Below are 12,969 nucleotides of genomic sequence, written 5' to 3'. Positions count from 1 at the left end.
GATGAGCAGAGAGGCATGGACTTGGAAAGGTATTTGGTGTGTTTGGGAGCACTGAAGAGATGAACCTCGTGGGATCCCTATGATTCCACACAAGGAAGAGATAAGAACCAGAAGCTATGGCAAAGCAGGAGGAGGTAGAGAAAATGGGATATTTGATTTGCTGCTCATTTTCTGTTCCCATTCTTCCTTCAAGTTTGAATGTTTTCTTCAGATGGCTCTTCGACAGCGCCTTTTTAGATAAGGCATATGTGAAGTTCCGGTGAGTATTCACAGCCATTGCCTTTTGTCATGACTATGTATTTCTAGGTAGATTTTTAGTTTATCATGTCATATGTATATGTTCATCTTCTTGAAGGCTATATGTTTGCATATATTTGCAATAAACTCATGTATTCACATGTTTGCACAGCAGTAGGCCTGTGCTTATATTGCGATGAGATAGGTTCTTGCCCTCCCTGCAGTTGCCACATTCACAAAAAGCAATTTTTTTTTACCTTGTAGGTAGCTAGGGGTTAAGTGGATAGAATGCTGAACTGAAGTTGGGAAGACCTGAGGTCAAAACCTGCCTCCAACACTTACCCTGTGTCACTTGTCATCCTGGACTAGTCATTCTATTTCCCCTTGGCTCTATTTCCTCAGCTGGGTAGCAGGGATATAATAATAGCACCCATCTCCCAGGATTGTTGTTACAGTCTCATAGTCAGTAAATATTTTTAAGGTACCTACTGTGTGCCAGGCATTGTGCTTAGTACTGGGAATAAAATTAAGAAAAAGAAAGACAGTTTCTTCCCTCCAGGGCAAGGATGAGGGTGGAATGGAGGGGAATGATGTTCATGGAGTAGCAATCCAGCAGAGCAGTTGATGGGAAATAAAGTTTAGCTGGAAAATTCTGAGCCCTCAATAAAGGGTGGTTTTGGAAAGAGTCTATCACTCACCCCTCCAGTTCTCTAGGCAGAGAGCAGAAGCATCTGAGGGTATTGAGGAGGATATGACGATCTAATGAGACAATATTTAGCAAAGTGTCTGGCATGCAATAGGCACTTAAAATATGCTTATTTCTCTCCTTTTTCCATCCTTATTTCCTTCCTTCATTGTATGGGGAACACATTTATATGCTACTTTTCCTCTTCTTCCTGCATTTCCTTCCTTTTTACTCTTTTCTTCCTTTTCTTATATCAATCTTACTTTCTATTTCATCTTCCATTTCTTTTCTTCTCCTACCTTCTCCCTCACCTTGCTTTCCCTTCATTTCCTCTTATTCGTTCTATTATCATTACCCCTGCCTCCATCCCAATTTCTGGGCCCTGCAGGTGTGTGTTCCTTCCTGATAATGGGGCCTTCTTTGTTAACTATGTAATCACCACCAGTCTGATTGGCATGGGCTGTGAACTGCTACGTGTGGAGTCACTTTTGTTCTATGCAATACGTCTCTTCTTCTCCCAATCTGAAGCTGAACGAATAAACATCAGGCAGGTAAGGGACCTCTGGCTGCCACCCCCACCCTTTCCCCCAAACCCCACAGCCCAAATACACTGTCTCTGCCTTTTTTTAATGTGGAGAACATAGCTTCTTTTTATTACCCTGGGGAAGATGCTATGAGAAAGCAGCTAAAAGCCTTAAAAAGGAATAATGAGCTGGGAAAATATAGATAGAGGTGGCATGAGACAGTGAAACAATTCCCTTGGGAGAGCCATCTCTAGGGACATAGATCTACAAGACAGGGCAAAGAGCAAGAGAAGCAGCTGGAATGGGGAAAATCCAAAGACCTCTTGGGTAATAATGGTACCATTCTTTCTGTCTTAGGATCAAACTATAGCTTTTGAGTATGGACGGGAGTATTCTTGGATTTGTTGTGTCATCGGCGTTGTGATGTCATATAGTATCACCTGCCCCATCATCGTCCCTTTTGGTAAGTTCTCCCCCTGAGGAATGGGGGAATTCAATGCCTAACTGATTCTAGATTCCTCTGAGATGCCTCTGATGGACTAAACAAATCAGTTCTCATAAAATAAGGACTTTAAAATGGTATTTCTGGAGATTAGTAGCAGCTCAAGTGATATCATAAGGGAAAAGTGGGGCCAATGAAAAATTGGTACTAGGTATTAGTTCTGTCCCCCAACTCTGAATTCCAGAAGAGTAGATTTACTTTGCACTGGAAAATAGACCAGTGTTTTATTAGAAAGAGTCCCATTTAACCTCTACCTCCCAGTTCTCATCAGCAACCTTTTTTCCTCAGAAGCTGAACTGGAGAAAGAGAGCTCAGAAAAAAGTGGATAGCTTTCAGATTTAATTTCTTTCCATTTCTTATGATTGGCTAACCACTAATCCACAACTCTCCATGGTTCTCCCAATCTCACCTCCAACCTTGTGCATAGCGTTGATGGAAACATCCCAAAGCCTGATTTCAATTTCATAGATTCCACATCCTTTTCTCTATCCTTCATTCCCAAACCTATTTCTCTAGTCCATAGGTTCTAAATATTTTTTGTTTCATGTTTGTTAGTTGATAAAGCCTATGAACCACTTCTCAGAATAATGTTTTTAAGTAAATGAAATAAAATACACAGGATAACATAGGAGACAACTATCTTGAAATACAATCTAGAAAATGTTTAAAAATAATTTGGATCCCAGGTGTTAGGGTAGGATTTGGGTTAAGGAAAACATATTTAAAAAGGTGTTTTATTGTTTGGGAAGGGAAAGGAATAAGGGAATAAGGATATACTTATTCTTATTCTTAAAACTAACTAAACTATATTAACTATGTTACTAAACTAAAAATAACCAAATGCCCCAATTCTCACAGCAGGAGTCCAAAATCAAATAGAGCCAGGATCTTTTGTTGTTAGATGTCCAAGTAAGTCCTGATGTCCAAGTAAGACTGATGCTGCCAACAGCCAGATACAGGGAAAAACTCCTTCCACAGTTTGATCACAGGCAAACTTCTCTTAAGGTCTTTAGGAAAGCAAACTATGTCATTCAAGGAGAACAGACACACTCAGAAGACAAACTGTTGGTCCATAGAATCTTCCCACATCCACAGGCTCAGGCTCCCATGTGACCCTTGGTCATATGCCACTGTCAATCATTCCTAGGTTTGCATTTTTCAGTTTTTGCACACAGGTGAACAACTCCTTTGCTAATCTATCCTTCCTCTCACTCTCACTGCTTTTCATCTTTCCCCACCTTTTTTTACCTGCTTTTACTTTTTCCATTCAGGAGCCTGGAAGAGAAGGAATGCTCCCCACATCTGTTAGCCACTCTTTCCAGTTTCCTAGCTGGTCCAGGGGTTTGAAAAGGATTAGTACCATTGTCCCTTTTTCTGTTTGCAATCCTTTTCCCCTACCTCTCAAACCAAAGCAGATCTCTGGAAATGTCGGGAGATGGGAAGGAAATAAGGATGGACAGCTAGTCAGTAGTGACTCCATAGGAAGGCAGGAAGGGTATTATCAATCCTAAATTAAATTTATATTGTATAGACACCAGAGGATTGGGACCAGGTGAGCCTTTCTTATGCTTCTAAGTCCCCATATAAAAATTTATTACAAATTCACATTTGATGTTATTCCAAATTTTATTCCAAAGTCACAATGTCTCAAGGATTGGTCAGTATTACCCTGAGCCCAGAAAGGGGTAATAGTTTCTGTTCCAATGGAAACAGAGAACAGAGTAAAAAGTTATTACCTTTACCAAGTTGAACAAGAACATTCCAATTGAGGTCAAGGCTTATAGAGGCAAGCTTGTTCTCTTTCTAACAAACTTCTTCACTTTCTAACAGGTCAAAAATTAAAGTTATCCTCAAGATGCAAAATGAAACATACATTTTTAACACAACCAATGGAAGAATTTTTTTGTTTGTTTGATGACATATTTATTACAAGGATTTGGGTTTTTTGTTGGTGAGATGGGTGGAGGAGAAGATGAGAGGGAGAGAAAATGAATGCTTATTAACTGAAAAAAGTAAAAGAAATTAAAAAGTAACATTAAAAAGTTAACATTGTCCATAATGTTCTGCCAAGGCTGTCTTCTGAGGGAATCCCAGGTGGTTCACCTCTAGAGTTTTGATTTTGATTTCTTTGGTTCAGGTTTTTGGGGAAAAAAAAGCACCAAACAGAAGGGGGGAGGGAAGTAGGTTTGGCTGCCTGAGCTGCCTTTTAATGTTGATCTTTCTTCTATTCTTCCTCCTCTGCTCTCCCCTTCTCCTCTCTCAGGGCTGCTTTATGTCTGTATGAAGCACATTACTGATAAGTACAACTTGTATTATGCCTACGCCCCCACCAAACTCAAAGAAGACTTCCACTTGGTGGGTGTTTACCAGGTGATGGTGGCACCCATCCTTGCTATATTATGGCTACTCTTCTTCACCATGGCCCATCTAGGTAGGGCCAGAAAAAAGACTTGTGTGTCCTATTCCCATCCTCTTACTACTCCCATCCCTAATCCCTAAGATGTTCTAATTTTGTTAATAACTGAGCTCCTAAGGTACCCAAAGTAAACTATGTGGTCATAGAAAGTGCTATTTGTGGATGGAGGACTGAGTGGGTAATACTTGAATTACACACACATTTTTCTTAAACCCTTACCTTCCATCTTAGAATCAGAAGAGTGGTGGGGGTTGGAAATGGGGATTAAATTATTTGCCCAGGGTCACACGGCTAGGAAAGTGCTGAGATCAGATTTGAACTTGGTACTTTCCATCTCTAGGCCTAGCTCTCCATCTGCTGAGCCACTTAGCTTCCCCCATCCAAATGCTTTTATTGAGTGAAGCCTACGAATGTATTTTAAACTCTTGGGGAGTATATACCAAAGATTACCCAAGGCTGTTGTCCACAAGGAATTTATTAGATCACAGAAGAGGGTAAGCATAGAATGACATCAACAGAATGGGTAAGTCAGAGACAGTATTTATAGATTAGAGCATAAGAGAAAAAGGTTGAATCTTGAGTTAAGATTTAAAAGAGAGACGAACATTTTTTGTTGTAAGGAATGGTTCTCTGGGAGTATGGAGGAGAAATTCAGGTGATAGGGAAAAAACCATAAGATATCATTGAAAATTAAGTAATAGAATACCTATGTAAATAAATAGATAGACAAATGAATAGATGAATGAGGAGCTGAACAAACAACCACAGAGATAAATAAGAGGAACTGTACATTTTGGTGGTTCAGATGAAGAAAGTTTCTACATCCATCTGGCTCCATTGAAGAGGGGGGAAGATGTCCTTTGTGCCTTTGAGTGCAGACAACATCCCAAACTTAAAGTGTATATTTTGGTCAGATGGGATGGCAAAATAATCTGATGTCTGCTTTTGTGCCTAGAGATCTGAAGAGAGAAGATTGGACTCCTCAGGGTTGGTAGGACAAGGAAAAGATTCCCTTCCAATGTTTTTAGGCAGTTAACCAGCCATTCAATCAACAAACATTTAATAAATGTGTGCCCAGCATTGTGCTAGTCACGAAGATTCTACATCAAGTGCTTAGGGCCGCACTAGAGATAATTGGAGGGTGTGGAATGCTAAGGGAAAGGAAGACTCTCTGTGAGCATAAGCCCCATGATAGTTCTCTCTCCCCTTATAGGTTTTCATCCCATCACTCTTTTTACCCTTACAATCCTCTTCATTTCCATCATGATTTCCTTCGCTAACGTTTGCTTTGGGAAGTTTTGGAGGAAAGAGCCTATCTATAAGGTGAGCCCAGTGGCCCTTTCTTTCCTCCTGGGATTCTGCCTATCTCTCTCTCATTTACCCCCTCCTGGCCTTCATTGTTTCTGAAGAATTGTTCCAATGTGGCATTCTGAACTGAAGATTAGTAGAATACTAAGAAGGGGACTTTGTGCTCTTCCTTTATTCTCCTTTTCACGTTTAATTCTATTTATATGTTGGGTGAGGTCCAAACCAAAGTGATAACTGGCCTGCTCATTTAGATTTGATAGTCCTTCTGGTTCACCAACATTTCACCTCATGATGTAGAGGGTGAATTATACTGTTCAGTGATTTTAGCAATCCTGAAACCAGAGAAGGAGAAAAAGTTGGTACTTTGGGTACCATCTCTGTTCTCTCCCTACCAGGCTATCAAAAGAGATTGAGTCAGTTCTAGCTTCCCTTAGTTCCTCTCCACGATGTTACTTTTGAATGGTACAGGCCTATATCCAAAAGCTACCCTCCTGCCCATCCAACCCTTTCAGGAAAAGTTTCTCAGTCATATTTCTGCCTTTGCATTATAGTAATAGATCAAGAAGATAAGTTTGAGCACTAGGAAGGGACCAATGAATTAGAGGCCAAAAACCGCAACCTGATCTGAGGGATGAGGTCCTTGTATTCTAAACCCCACTGTCTTCCTTTCTCTGCAGGAGGGAGAAGAATTTGCTGAAGAAAATTTACAAAGACTTTTTTCTAGACCTTTCTTCATGGCCAATGTAAGTCATGTCCCTGCTCCCTTGAGATGTGAAAGAGGTTGGGGGAGATAGAATGAGGATGAGATTATGAGGCTCTAATCAGGTCAGGATCTTAGGGGAGGGAGGCAAGCAAGAAATCAGTCATTCCAAGGCCAATCAGGTGGGAGAAAGATCCCATGGGCTTCCCTTCACTGAAAGAAAAGTCACTGGTTTAGGAGAAAGACTCCCATGTGACAGTCATAGTTAAGTGAAAAAAAAATCTAAAAGCAGCTGATTAGAGGTTAGAGGCAAAGGCTTGAGAAGCCAGAAGCCAGAAACAGAGGTTCCCTTACCCCCCAGAAAAGAGTTCCATACATTTTGAAGAGAAGAGGACAGAAAACTTTCATCGAATGAGATCAGGTTCTGGAGAGACAGAGACCAGAGCAGAAGGGAGAGTCAAAGTCTTAACAGAAGGGTAAGATAAGTCTATGACTCCAACAGTGGTCAATTGGATTCAGTATTCATAGTCCTTAAGAGAGCAACCTATATAACAGATGGGAGAGAACATGTTGGTGAAATAATAATATAATAACAACAATAACAATAATAGCTAACATTTCTATAGCACTTACTATGTACCAGGCACTGTACTAAGCACTTTACAATAATTATCTAATTTGATCTCCACAATAATCCTGGGAGGTAGGTGCAATCATTATCCCCATTTTAAAGAAGAGGAGACTGAAGCAAACAGAGGTTAAGTGACTTGTCCAGGATACACAGCTAGTCAGTAAGTGTCTGAGGCTGGATTTGAAAATGGGCTCCAAGCTGCTAGGCTCAGAGAGAAGTAATCCTGAGTAAGTATTAATAAAGGGTTAATCACATGTGTGGGGAGGCAAAAAGAGAAGAAGCAAGAGAAAAGAAGGCTAACTGAGGCTAGGGACCAGACCTCTGATTTAATTGGCATAGAAATGTTCCTGACATGGACATCTACCTAGTTCAGGAGTTAGTACTTTTCCCTACAATTTATCATCTTTAAAAACAAAAACAAAAAGAAACCCTTTCCTTCTGTCTTAGAATCAATACTGTGTATTAGTTCCAAGGCAGAAAAACAATAAGGGCTAGAAAATGGGGGTGATCTGCCCAGGACTGCATAGCTAGACGTGTCTGAGGCCAGAATTGAACTCAGGACTTTCTGTCTCTAGGCCTGACTTTAATCCACTGAGGCACCTAAGTGGCTCCTCAGGTTCCCACCAAAACAACACAGAGAACTCATGGAGTTTATCCCTCTTTCAGCATCTAAGATGATAAATTGCAGAGAAAGTGCCATCCAGCATTGATAGTGAGTTCTTAGCCAAGAATTCCTCATGCCAGTGAAATCTTATAAGTAGACCAGCATTCATGATCAATCAGCACCACTTTTTAGAAACCCTTACCTTCGGTTGTAGTGTCAATTCTAAGACAGAAGAGCAGCAAGGGCTAAGCAATTGGGGTTAAATGACTTCCCCAGGGTCACCATTAGGAAGTACCTGAAGCCTGATTTGAACCCAGGTCCTCCTGACTCCAGTTCTAGAATTCTAGCTGCTGTGCTACCTAGAATGCCCCTTAGGACAGTAAGGGCACCTTTGGCATAGGGCCCTTAAGTGACCTGCCTCGGGGTGAGGGGAACACAGCCAGCATACCTTAAAGATAGGACTTGACCACAGGCAGTCCTGACTTCAATGCCATCACTCAATCCACTAACTATGCTACCTCTCAGAAGCTAACAGAAGGGCAGCTAGGTAACACAGTGGATAGAATGGCAGGACTGGAGTCAACATGACCTGGATTCAAATCTGACTTCAGAGATTCCTTAGCTGGATGACTCTGGGTAAGTCACTTTAACTCAACTGCTTAGCCCTTGCTATTCTTCTGTCTTAGAATTGATACTGACAGAAGGTGAGGATTATTTGGGGGGAAAAAAAGAAGAAAACTAACAGAGATGAAAGAAGTCCCTGAGTGCCAGGAATTCATAGTTTAATAGGAATCACAATGGGGATGGAGACCAGAAGTTACCTTTAAGGTGCTAGTAACAACCCTACTGGCCACTCCCTTGGGGTCCCACTCCTCCTCTTTTTTCCAGTAAGAAGAGCCATAACCTAAGACCTCTGAGTAGGAGTGATATATATATAGGGCTTAGCTTTGTGGGTAGTGGTTGGGGAGAAGAATCAAGGCTTATGAGACTTAGGGGGTGGCATTAATCCCTATATACTGGGGCATGAAGCAAGATAGTTTAGGACACTGGAAATTAGCTGTGAAATATGCCCAGATATGACTTCCTATTCTCTCTCCTTTCTCTTCTCTGGGTGGGCCCAGTTGTATGTGGCCCCAGTACTCCAGGAAATGGAGATGAGCCTGACTCCAGCCACCTCTCCAGGTCGTCAATCCTATGGTACCATGAGCAGCCAGCTTGATGCCTTGGATGTGGAGGAGGAAAGTGGGCCACAGAGTTTCTCATCAGAAGTGGGGACTGCCCAGGGCGAGTTCCAGGAGGGACTATTAATGGAAGGCAAGGACTGTAACAACTAATAAGGATCACCCATAACCACTACCAAAGGTGCTCCCAACAACAGGTGGAATTCCAGCATCAAGAGAAGAACAATGCAGGGAGCAGAAGGAGGGTAGATCCAACCACTCCCTTCCTTTCAGTCCACATGCCCATTCCCCCAGATTCTTTAAGGCTATCAGTTTTAAAACTGCCTCCATCCCTGGGCTTTGGCAAGTTGAAAGTTTCTGGTCATGCTGACTGGCAAGAAAGTGAATCCAGTGGAAGATACAGTCTGGACCCCTGGACTGAAAGTACTGTCCCCTCCATATCTCAGAAGAGGCAGCCAGTGCCTGAGATCTAGAAATTGATATTTGTACCACCTCAAAAGCAAATGAGAAAAAGTAAGCGCAGCAGAGAGGGTTCCAAAAGGGTGCAGAAGCCTCCTTTGCCCTGTTCTATTATTCAGCAGCCTCTGAAAGCCCTTCTCCAATTCATTTGCCTTTTGGAAGATCTGCCACTCAAACCCTTCTTTCACCACTCCTACTTCCCTTGGAGACCCAAAGAGATATCTATTGGTTTTGTTTTGTTTTTGTTTTGTTTTGTTTTGTGGCTGGCAGAGTCATCAAGGAGCAGGGGAATAGGCTAAGGTGACCAACCCTAAGAAAGGGGATTTCTTGATCCCCAACTATGGTTGAAAGAAGATGCCTCTCCAAATACCTGGGCTTGGAGGTTCCCCCAATAAGGATTCATGAAGAAAAATATTCTCCCTAAAGAGGAAAGATTCCTATGGCCCCTGAGGCCCCACTCTAGTCAGAAACAATATGTAGTGTGAATGTCAAAGCCAAGTATGACATTGATGGAATTCTCAACCTGTATTGCCTCCACTCCTCTTCTTCCTCTCTTCTGCCATATGCTAGGTTGCTCTGGTGGAAAAAGGTAGAGGAGGAAGATATGTAAGATGAGAGAACCTTGGCACTATGCTCAATGGTCTGCCCAAGCAAGGGCAAGAGTCAAAAGGAGTATAATCCTCAAGAAGAGGTTAGAGTCTTCCACACATAAGCAGATGTTGGAGGGTAAGGCAGGAGTAAAGGAGGAATAGGCATTCACCCAAAAGGATTAAGGGATGTAAAACCTTGGCCATCTCATCCCATGCTCGCCCAAGGACTGATCACTTTGGTCAGTTCCAACAGAAGAGGCCTCTAGAGTATTCGGGGCAGCCATATGAAACATTTCCTGCCGGCTGCCACATGAGGGTCTCTGTTCTGGGACAGGACCAAAGTGACTAGCAGCTAGCTGATGGTAAAAAGTCCTCTGCCCAGACCCCAGGATGGTGGCCAGTCCTCACCTGCAAATAGGATATCATGCTTTTGTACGTTCAATCATCTCTCCAAGCTTCCCTTTGCTGGCCACTGACTTATCTGGGAGTGGGACTCAGGTGAGTTATTTCTAGACTGGGTGGTGGGAAGCAGTTTCCTATTTGTGGAGTTCTGCCTTCACCCCCACATTGACCCACAGTCCAGATGCTGCTGCTAACTGCTGTTTTTTTCAGCCTCCCTTAATCCCCAGCATGATGGGTAGGAAGCTATCATCCCATTGGAACAATGGGCATGTATTTTCTCCTTTAAGTTGCACTGTACCCATCCAGGCTTCTTCTATGACTAAGGCTATTCTCCTCTTGGGACTGGATCCATCCATAATCTGAAGGACTGGGCAAGAGGAAGACTGTACCAAATGTGTATTAAGAACATCACTTCTGCTGTCTCTTTCAACTCTTAACACCAAGCAGATAGCCCTGTCAGAACTTGGGAATAAGCCAAGGAGAGTCAACCTGTCCATTTCTGAGCTCTGGTATAATGCTCCCCTATGGGAAAAGAAGAAAAGTGGGAATGGGATACTCTCTTTGGAAACCTGAATTAGCTTTCATGACACAGTTTTATCACCAGTTTTTCAGGATTTTGAAATCCTCAGAACTAAGAGAGGTGCTATAAGAAGGAGACATACAAGTTTCCATGTATACACATGCATTATGCATTCATGCACCCATCTTGTTCTGATTGAAGCTATAATTCTGGTGATGAAAAATACCTGTTTACCCAGAGTGCTTTGCCTATTCTTTGGGTTGACCAGATGGCTCTGGAAATTGTGGTGAGATTGAGAAAGAGAGGGCCCTTATCCTGAAGTGGAACTGTGATGTTTGAAAGAAATAGGGCCAGGAAAAGGGAGCAACCTGTGGGAGAGGAGATGATTATAACTCACTCAAACCTTAGCAGTAAAAACGAAGAGATTTTCCCCCCTCTTATAAACCAGCTAATTGCAGGGGAGATGCTTTCCATTGCAGAGCAGCCTGGAGGACCCATGCCAAATGCTTTCTGGCCTCTTAGGAAAAAATCTGTCTACAAGTTCAAACCATAGAGTTTGGGAGCCTCCAGATAGGTTGGATCAGCCACACGCCCAGAAGGTAGCCAGGAATGTTCATTTCTTAGGCACATTCTTGTTAGCTGCTCGCTGTCTTGGTTTCATTCAACTTGCGTTACTTCATGCACCTTCATCCATCTCAGGACCCACTTTTCTTGAGAGGGATGGGGGAATCCAGTTTTACTTCTTATTTAACACAAGTGGAATTGGTTCCAATTCAAACTGGTAAATGAACAGGGCTACCAGGCACAAACACTCTGGGCTGGGATTCAGTCGATTCAATCCCACCTTAACCAACGTCTGGAGAACAGATCTGATAAAGTCTAATTCATTGGGGGGAAATAGTGTGGAAGTCTGGGGATTCAAGTTCAATTTGTCTCCACTCTTCCTTGTAATATATATATATATATATATATATATATATATATATATATATATATATATATATATATATCTCCAAGCATTCATTCCTTCCCTTCAAAATCATTCTGCATATGCTGGCACAAACTCAAGTCATCATCCTTCCTTTGCCCTCTACCCCCACATTAACCCTAGGCACACCTCATTTGTTCCTACCCACTAAGTTCTTACCCACTGGTACTATCCAGGCCCCTAATTTTTCCTTCTATCCACACTATATCCTGTCTTACATCTTGGTTATCCATTTGTTTCTATTCTGCATAGGATAACACATCCTAACCACCCCAACCTTATAGCCATTCTACATTCTAAACACCACCCCCCTTATATCTATACTGCTTATATCTATACTGTATCTATACCATTCTTCACAATCCCACCCTACATTGATTCAACATTCTGACCACCCACACATCCAACCTACACACACATTTAAGCTCCTTGAGCTGTGATGCCCCACTTTTAATTCTCTGGGAGAAATTGAGTATTCCTCTCATGCAAGATGATGGAAACCATGTCTGGACTCTTGAACAGACTTCTTTGGAAGCCATTTCAATTTGGGCACCCTCTCACAATCCCTTATTTCTTTTCTATGCCCTGGTGCAGCCCTCCTGGGTTCTTCTGGTCTGTCTTTCCACTGCCTCTGGAAGCAAAGGTCTATTAGCATTATGTCCACTAGAGACTCTGATGAAGTATCTGACTTCCCTCCTGTCTGTCATCACTCTAGGAATGTGCCAGAGTGTTGTGACCTTCTTGATATCTATTGCTATTACTGTGTCTTGAATAAAACAAACTCCACCCTGTTTCCTGTCTGACTCTTATTTTCCTACATCAAGACAGTCTGGACAGGGCTGGGGCCTTCTGTTTAAAGGGTAAAAGTCTGCCTTGCTGCATTGGGAATCATCCTGTGCTGACTTGTACTGGTGGGACTAAGTACCCCAACAGGGTAGAAATAACTGTCTCCCACAAAGATCCAAGAAGCAACTCACAGGAGGGGAGAAAAGAAACCAGATTTCTAGTGACAGGGAGCAGGTTGAGTGGAGGAAGTGGCAATTCTATTAGAAGAGACAGATATAAGGACAAGTCAAATTCAGGAGTGGAGGAAGAACCTGATTGAAGGACAAATAGTAAAAAAAAAAAAATCAGATATGAAAAAAGAGAATCCCTGCTGCCTGAGACAAGGACTTTTTTCAGTTTGTATTTCAATGGGCTGGCCACTCCCTGTCCTTTCCCC

The 12,969-nt window shown here is 42.3% G+C and overlaps 1 protein-coding gene across 16 annotated transcripts in view; it reads left to right on the top strand.

The window, feature by feature from the left end:
- TMEM63C (transmembrane protein 63C) overlaps positions 1–12,538 on the top strand; it is a 230,531-nt gene extending 217,993 nt beyond the window's left edge. For 9 of the 16 annotated variants that reach the window (XM_056810623.1, XM_056810622.1, XM_056810619.1 and 6 more), the window contains 7 exons: positions 194–259; positions 1,311–1,473; positions 1,804–1,909; positions 4,212–4,379; positions 5,578–5,687; positions 6,350–6,415; positions 8,729–12,538. In XM_056810623.1, the coding sequence (XP_056666601.1) occupies positions 194–259; positions 1,311–1,473; positions 1,804–1,909; positions 4,212–4,379; positions 5,578–5,687; positions 6,350–6,415; positions 8,729–8,941 (892 nt within the window). In that variant the 3' untranslated portion in view covers positions 8,942–12,538. Of the gene's footprint in view, positions 1–193; positions 260–1,310; positions 1,474–1,803; positions 1,910–4,211; positions 4,380–5,577; positions 5,688–6,349; positions 6,416–6,733 lie in introns of all 16 variants that reach the window. The other 7 variants (XM_007472753.3, XM_056810624.1, XR_001626537.2 and 4 more) reach the window with 6 other exon arrangements.
- The last annotated feature ends 431 nt before the right edge of the window (positions 12,539–12,969 follow it).

This window comes from Monodelphis domestica, chromosome 1, assembly GCF_027887165.1.
Source record: "Monodelphis domestica isolate mMonDom1 chromosome 1, mMonDom1.pri, whole genome shotgun sequence".
NCBI lineage: Eukaryota > Metazoa > Chordata > Mammalia > Didelphimorphia > Didelphidae > Monodelphis > Monodelphis domestica.
This window is presented reverse-complemented; position numbering and strand designations above follow the sequence as displayed.